This window comes from Mus pahari, chromosome 16 (assembly GCF_900095145.1).
Source record: "Mus pahari chromosome 16, PAHARI_EIJ_v1.1, whole genome shotgun sequence".
NCBI classification, from domain to species: Eukaryota; Metazoa; Chordata; class Mammalia; order Rodentia; family Muridae; genus Mus; species Mus pahari.
Window position 1 is genome coordinate 41691946 of NC_034605.1, and position 8414 is coordinate 41700359.

General features: G+C 46.9%; 1 protein-coding gene across 1 annotated transcript in view; it reads right to left on the reverse strand.

Moving 5' to 3' along the window:
- Positions 1–4797, reverse strand: part of Eef1e1 (eukaryotic translation elongation factor 1 epsilon 1) — a 12973-nt gene extending 8176 nt beyond the window's left edge. The window contains exons 1-3 of the mRNA XM_021215898.2: positions 4698–4797; positions 1758–1958; positions 811–906 (exon numbers count right to left, since the gene is read on the reverse strand). Coding sequence (XP_021071557.1) covers positions 811–906; positions 1758–1958; positions 4698–4784 — 384 coding nt within the window. The 5' untranslated portion in view covers positions 4785–4797. The remainder of the gene's footprint in view (positions 1–810; positions 907–1757; positions 1959–4697) is intronic.
- Positions 4798–8414: the final 3617 nt, after the last annotated feature.

Consider the following 8414-nt stretch of genomic DNA (forward strand, 5'->3'; position numbering starts at 1 on the left):
TCTCCAGAGAACAGCACAGGAAAGAGAAACTACTTAGGAGAACAGCAGAGGAAGAGAGGTGACTTAATAGGCAGTACAGAAGCGCGCGCGCGCGCGCGCGCGCGCGCGCGCACACACACACACACACACACACACACACACACACGCGGGGGGCGGGGGGGACAACTTACCAGTACAGTTTTATAGATAGACAGCAGGTGAAGCCAGAATGAGCCAGAGAATGAGAAGGTGCCAGAAGATTAAACATATAGATATACTTAATCTAAGGCCAAGCAGAGCAACGTAGTCAGAGATGGATCTAGAGAGGAAGGAGAGCCGACTAAGTAAGCCTAGCTGCGATCGGGAGGGAAAACTTCCTAAGGCCAGCAAACTATACTCATACAATTTCTAAACCAGAGCTCTTGGTACACAAACAGGAAGACATTTAACATGGCGGTGACTCTCCAGCACAGCAAGAAGCTGAAGGGAAGCAGTGGAGTATTTCAGTAAACCAGAGTCATCAAATTAAGTTACGATCAGCAATCAAGATGCTTGACTCGAGAGCGTGGGTGGGCAGAAGGTGCAGAGAAGATGGGGTCCTGGGGGTGGAGGGGATGATGACAGAGCCAGAGGCAGCAGCTGTGGAGGATGAACAGAAGCAGAAGCGAAAATGCAGCAGTCAGGAGTCTGCAGACAGACTGTGGCAAGTGCTACCTACGGTGCCTCGTTTTAAAATAACTTTTAACTTTTAATATGTATGATTAAAATTCACAACATTATAAAAAGTGATTCTGTTACAGAGAACGGCCCTACTCACGCCTAAATACTCACTATGAAGCGGTGGAGGCCGTAGTACAGCAGGATGTCCGCCAGGGTGATGTTATGTCCTGCAAGGTAGACTTTATCTTCTAGATAGGAATTAAGATCCTAGAGGGGAAAGTGTTTTGATTTAGAAACAGGAACAATGAAGCCGCTGTGGCCTGTGACTTAATGCATCTTTAAGCTGGGTGTGGTGGCTCACCTAAGTAATCCCAGAACTTGGGAGGAGGCTGAGGCAGGAGGGTTGGGGCGGGGGGAGGGGGAGTGTGAGGAGACCTTTTGGAAACAAAAAATGGCTAATAACAAAGATTTATTCAAAAATCACAAATGAGATGTCTCCAAGAGAAGAGAAACCACATCCTAAGCGCCATCTTTGGCCATGTCAGAGTGCAATGTTTTTTTGTTTTTGCTCACTCTGGCTGGAGATAGCTCAGTAGGTTAAGTGCCTGCACAAAGGCATGAGGACCTGAGGTGAGACCCCGGCATTCACATAGAAGCTGGGCACAGTGGTGCATGCTTGTAACCCTACTGCTGAGGAGGCAGAGATGGATGCACCCCCAGAGCTCACTAGCCAACCTCTCTGGCTATCAGTGAGCTCTGGGTTTAGCAAAGAACTCGTCTCAACCAAACAAGGTGGAGAAAGTAGAAACCCCGGAGGTTGGCCCGACCTCCACCTGCATGTGTATGCACACGCACTATGCAAAATGATGCGCTTGTTCTTTTTTTTTACAATATAAAAGATTTCAATTTATTGGTTTTTGATCTATACATATATACTATATGTGTATATATATATATAATATATATAAATATATACACATATAATGTATGTATGTACAAGTATGTATATATTTTAAACACTTTGGGGAATGGGGAAGAAGGCCACCAAATGAAGTCCCTGAGGGAAGGCCTTCTGCTTCCTGTGTTCTGCAGCACAGCCTAAAGAGACAGTAAGATACCTTCAGCAGAGTCTGGGTGTCTTCTTTACTGGAGTGTCCATCTATTCGAGTGACCCTGAACTCTAACCACTGCTGAACTATTGCCTTTTCTTCTGCAGTGCTCCCCAGCAAGTGCTCCTTATTGGCTTGCTTGACTAGATGGCTCGCGATGGTACTCAATCCCATTAGACTTGGGCCATTGTTTGTTTGTAGAACTGGAATCTTAAAAAGAAAAATACATTCTTCAGGAAACAAAAACAGAGACCACCATGATTGTAATCTAAAAGTAAGCACTAAAATCCTCTCATGATACTAAATTATATATAATGAAGGCTAGGACAGAAGTAGTCGTAGGGTCAGTAACTTAGCAGCATGCTGGGTGACATAGCTTGCAGTAACACCTACAAACACTGACCAAACATTACACAGTAATTCACGATTGCTGAGCATTCAATGAGGAAAACCAGAAACCACAATACTTTATTTGGGGGATAGAATCCAAGCCTTGCACTACGCCACACCCCTTGAAGTTTGCTTCTTACTGAAGCAAAGTCCCCAGAGGCCTGAGGAGACTGTTTGTAGCAGTGGCTCAGCGCCTGGCTTGTCTCTTACAGCAATACTCTGAACTCATCTCTAAAACTACTACAACAGGAGAGTGGCCAGGCTGAGACACTTGTACCAGCAACCAGATGTTTCCAGCTGGAAGTAATGGTTATCACCTCTTCATGCAGCCAGATTTATTCAGGTCACTCACAATGACAAGGACACAGTGGGTTCCACGACAGCCAGAGCTGCTTAGTGAGACCCTGTCTCCAAAACCAAACCACACCCAGCACCCCCAAACAAACCCAAACCACCCAACCAAATATGGGGAGAGAAGAGGTGGCTGGGAGGTTAGGAGTGCTACCTGCTCTTCCAGAGGACCTGGGTTCAAGTCTCAGCACCCACATGGCAATTCTTAACGATTAATGTAACTCTGAAATGTTATATATAGGTGTATATAATCTAACGTACAATTCTTCTTTTTTTTTTTTCCCGGAGACAGGGTTTCTCTGTGTAGCCCTGGCTGTCCTGGAACTCACTTTGTAGACCAGGCTGGCCTCGAACTCAGAAATCCGCCTGCCTCTGCCTCCCGAGTGCTGGGATTAAAGGCGTGCGCCACCACCGCCCGGCTAACACGTACAATTCTTAATGCATGTTTAATTATCAGAAACATTTTCATAAAAACAATTTTGGGGTTCCATAGTCTTCAAAGCAATCACTTTTGGCAGGGGGTGAGGGGACAGGTTCTCAGTCTGTAGCCCAGGCTGGCCTAGAACTCTTGGTGATCCACCTTTCTCAGCTCCCCAAGTCCAGATGTGAGCCACTTCTAACGGGTGGATAAGTAATTTCCTCATGTATTGACATACCATAATTTAATGGATCTTCCTCCTACAGTTGGATCCCTAGACTGTTCCTTGTCATTATTATTGGGAATCTCGCTGAGCACATCTTATCTGCTGTTAGTTTTCAACTAATGAAACACGGCGATTCCATCTCTAGGTGATTCCATCTCTAGTCTTTGCCTATACTCACAAAACAAAACAAACAAAAAACCGGAAACTTTCAACTGGGACTCACCTCGAAACTTTTAATCACACAAGACACTAAAACCCAGCTCTGAACTTCAAGGTGAACTTAGTCTAAGACTGAACTTGGGTTTACTCTGCATTACACTGTTCTGTTTTGGGCGGCTTACCAGACCCAAACTTGCATAATAATTCACTGGTTTTCTACCTCTTTCGAAGTCTAATCTCTTGAACACCAGCTTCTCACTGAAGCGTAAATCCCACCTCTTTTTTTTTTTTTTAATTTATTTATTTATTATATGTAAGTACACTGTAGTTGTCTTCAGACACTCCAGAAGAGGGAGTCAGATCTCCTTACAGGTGGTTGTGAGCCACCATGGGGTTGCTGGGATTTGAACTCAGGACCTTGGGAAGAGCAGGCGGGTGCTCCTAACTGCTGAGCCATCCCACCAGCCCGTAAATCCCACCTCTTCTGTGCCACTCCACAATGTATTCCTCCCCTGGAGCTTGTCCTATTGGGCCCTTAATCCCTCATGCCTTGAAAGCAAGACTGTCACGTCTCGGCGATGTTTTCTTAAGCCAAAAGAGGGTGTGCAAAGGAAACAGGCTGAGGACAGAGCACATCACCTCTGGGAAGGCTGGCCTTGGCAGCCTACAGCAGGCAAGTCATTTAACCTTTCCAGGTGTCACATTAAGTTAGTGTAAACCCCACAGTACTGCTACGATTTAGGCATTTAACCTGTATCAAAGGAAAAACAAAAAACACAAAAAAACAACCTTAGGGCCCAAACAGGGCCGCCTGGATCTGAACTCACCTCCAATGCACACTCTACGTGGGTTTCCCACTACCAATCTCCCTCTAATGCCGTCTTTCCGGGGCAAACGATGCGTTACAAAGGACTCATTTTCTACACCCTAAGAAATCAGGATCCTTCTATCTCACCAAGCATTCCACAGCCCCACACCAGGAAACTTCCCCATGTCTCTGCACAATGCACATCCCAGCCGATGTGTCGCCAGGACGAGCCGGGTCCTATTCCCTGTTCCCTCCGCCAGGCGGCTTCCAGGAATCCGTACCGCTCGCCCGGCCAGCCCGGAAGGTGAATCCCCGGCCGCATACCCGCCCCACTGCCCCGACGGCTCGCAAGGCGGTCGCTGAATGAAAGGACCAGGCACGGCTAACGGCCGCCGCCAGGGATCGGAACCCCCGGCTCTGCCCACGCCTCCACGAGCTGGCTTTCTGCTCCCAGAGGGGCGGATGGAGGTCCAGACCGAGCCACGCGGCCCGCCCCGCACGCACGTGGGGAGTAGAGTCCACTCCTGTGCCCCGGCCGGGTCGCGTAGGCTCTGGGTCACCCCGCCGCCCTGCCGCTTTCCTACCGCTGCGCCTCACCTGTCGCTCGCCCTGGGCACTGTACTTATTCCCCGGCTTCAGTCCCAGGCTCTTCTCCAGCAGCCTCAGCTCCGCGGCCGCCGCCATCTTCTGGCCCAGCTCCGAAGGGGGCGGAGCCTGCACCGCTAGGACATTGATTGAGCAGGAAGTCCGGCCCCCCAGAGATCTCTCCCACGATTGGTTGGGAGGACGGCAAGCGCGCCTGCGTGAAGGGGGCGGAGTCAGCTCAGGGCAGGAGGCGGTTCGTAATAAAAGGTGGGGTCTAGCCACATTCGGAGACCTTGGATTCCTCACAGTGAGCAGGGGAAAGCACTGAGTGTAGACAGTTTCACAGAAGAATGTATTCGAATCTTTGGTTTTTTTGTTTTGTTTTCTGAGACAGGGTTTCTCTGTGTAGCTCTGGCTGTCCGGGAACTCTGTAGACCAGGCTGGCCTCGAACTCAGAAATCTGCCTGCCTCTGCCTCCCAAGTGCTGGGATTAAAGGCGTGCACCACCACTGCCCGGCTGAATGTATCCGAATCTTAAAGATTGAATCATTGCAATGCTTATAAAACTATTGTAGAACTGAAGAAAAATTTAGATTATTTGTTTTATAAATATAAAGCATTGATTCCCAAACTCATCAAATAGTTCTCAAAATAGGAAAATTATAGAACAATCTTAGTTTAAAATATGGGTAAGGACCAGTGACCTAGCAAGGGAACTTGAGATCTGTGGTGGTTTGAACGAAAATGAGCCCCCATATGCTCATAGGGAGTGTCACTATGGTGAGACCTCGTTGGAGTAGTTGTGGCCTTGTTAGAGAAAATGTGTCAATGAGGGTGGGCTTTGAGGTTTCAGATCCTCAAGCTAGGCCTAGTGGCATTCTTTTTTTTTTTTCCTTGCCACCTGCTGATCCAGATATAAAACTCTTGGCTCCTTCAGCACCATGTCTGCCTGTCTGCAGCCATGAGTCTCACTATAATGATAATGGACTGAACTTCTGAACCTGTAAGGCAGCCCTAACTAAATGCTTTCCTTTATAAGAGTTAATAGTAACTCATGGTGCCTCTTTACGACAATAGAAACCCTAAGACAAGTTCAATCCTTATGTGGTGGCTTGAATAAAAATGGTGGCCCTGGGCAAATAGAACAGTGACCAAGACAGAAGCTAGTACCAGGAACCAAGATATTGCTGTGACAGCCTTGATTATTCTGTTTGTTGGGGGAATATGGAAGATTTGGGGACTTGGACTAGAAAAGTGTTTGGATGCTGTAAGTGGAACTTAATGGATCTTCCTAGTAGGAAAACAGCATTGAGGGTGATTTGAACTGTGGGGGCCCAGGTCAAGAAATTTCAGAGGGGAGGAATATTAGTGAGTGGCCAAGAAGCCATTCTTATGATATTTTAGCAAAGAATGTAGCTCCTTGGTGCCCTTGTCCTAAACAATTCTGCCTGAAGCTAAGTTGAAGACTTTGGATTAATACTGTTGGCAAAGGAGATTTCAAGGTAGCCCAGGATTGACTGTGTCATGCAGTTGTTAGTGGTCACACTTACTCAGATCTCTAATGAAAAGGATCAAGGAAAAAAAAAATACAAAAGATAATTGTTTGCAGAGAAAGGGAGCACTGGGATGTGGGAGGCAAGTCTGCTGCTCAAAGAGATACAAAGTTAAAAGGAAAGCCTGATGATACATGGGGTAAAGGGAGTGGTGACTTCAGGGCAAGACCCTCAAGCAGCTAAGCTTTCAACTTGTGAAAAAATGAAAGAAAAGCTTAAACAGTGATGGAAACCATAAAAAAACAAAGCTGATGCACATGAGTTTGAGTGAGGGGGAGAGTTCCAGCCTAGCAAGGTGCAGAAACTGGCAGCTTCACTATGTGGTCCTAGCTTTAGAGTCAAGGATACAAGAAAGGGGCTGTGGACCCTCCTTCCTTGGTAAGGAAAGCTGCGGAGGCCCGGCATGTGTCAGGGTGTCCCTGCATGAAGGTCCAGAGAAGCCATTGTGAGAAGCTCTGAAGGTGAAGTCTGAATTGTGTAGACCGCAGGATGGTGGAGATGCCAAAGTCCTGGGATACCTGTCAAGGAAAGTTGCAGAGAAGGTGCGGAAATGGCCCAAGAGAGAGAAATATGTTGCAGTCAACAAATCTGGAAGGAGTTACAGATATGAGGAGTGCTTTGATACTGGACATTGTGGTAGTTTGAATGAAAATTGCCATATAAGCTCATAGAGAATGGCTCTGCTGGGAGGTGTGGCCTTGTTGGAATAGTTGTGGCATTGTTGAAAGAAGTGTGTCACTGCGGGTGAGTTTTGAGGTCTCAGATGCTCAAGCCAGGCCCTGTGTCTCACGCTCTTCCTGTTGCCCGTGAATCCAAATGGAGAACTCTACTGCTCCAGCACCATGTTTGCCTGCATGCCACCACCACGCTTCCAGCCATGATGATAATGGACTAAACCTCTGAACTATATATAAGCCAGCCCCAGTTCAATGTTTTCCTTTATAAGAGTTGCTGTGGTCATGATGTCTCTGCACGGCAATGGGAACCCTCACTAAGACAGATGTGAAGATGCTGAATGTGGCGCCCTGCTGGGTTTTACTCTTCCTTTGTCCCAGGACTTCCTCACTCTGCTCCCCTTCCTTCTGTGCCATCGTATGTTGGAAGGATGCAGTCTGCCTTTTGATTATTCAGAGGATTACAGTTTAGAGATTACGATAAGTCTCAGAAACTTTGAACTTTGGAATTATAAAGAATATTGAGGCTATGGTAGACTGGTAACTTTTGAAATTGAACTAAGTGCATTTTATAATATGGCTATAAACCTGTGGAGTATGGGGAGTGGAATGTAGTCGTTTGAATGTGAGCGGGGTCATAGGCTCGTAGATCTAATGCTTAGTCATCAGGGAGTAAAACAGCTTCCAAGGATTTAAAGAATTATAAGATGTGGCCTAGTTTGTGTTTGCATTGCTGTGAAGAAACACCAAAACCAAGACTATTCTTATATAAGACACAGACCCTCCCCCCCCACCCTCACACCCCCCCCCACCCCCATGAGACACAGATAGATGCAAAAGCAGGTTTATTTTCCTACACATGAGGTCAACCCTCAATCAGTCCCTCAAGGCGAGTGACTAGAAGGTGACCCTGAATGGTTATTACAAGCAGTTTTTATGATTTTAGGGGCACAGGTTACATCAGCAAGGTTACAGTTCAAGCTTATTGGCTAAGCATATTGACCTTTAAATCTATTGGCTAGCAAGCATGACACACATTTGAACTCTACCTGGGACTTTTTTTACTCAAGGATGTTCCCGTGAGTGGAGAATGGAACTTGGCCTAGCCTAGACCCCAGGCAGGAGGGGGAAGCTGTAAGGAGCATGTGGAAAACCCCTTAGAGTCCCTCACTTATAAGGACAACATTTAATTGGGGCTGGCTTACAGTTTCAGAGGTTCAGTCCATTATCATCATTTTGGGAAGCATGACAGTGTCCAGGCAGGCATGGTGCTAGCGGAGGAGAGGAGATTCTTGATCCAAGGGCAACCAGGAGAGATGTTAGCAGCACTGGGCAGAGTGAGCACTAGGAGCCCTCAAACCCCCACAATGACACATTTCCTCCAACAAAGCCACACCTATTCTAACAAGGGCACACCTTTCTTCTTCTTCTTCTTCTTCTTCTTCTTCTTCTTCTTCTTCTTCTTCTTCTTCTTCTTCTTCTTCTTCTTCTTCTTCTTCTTC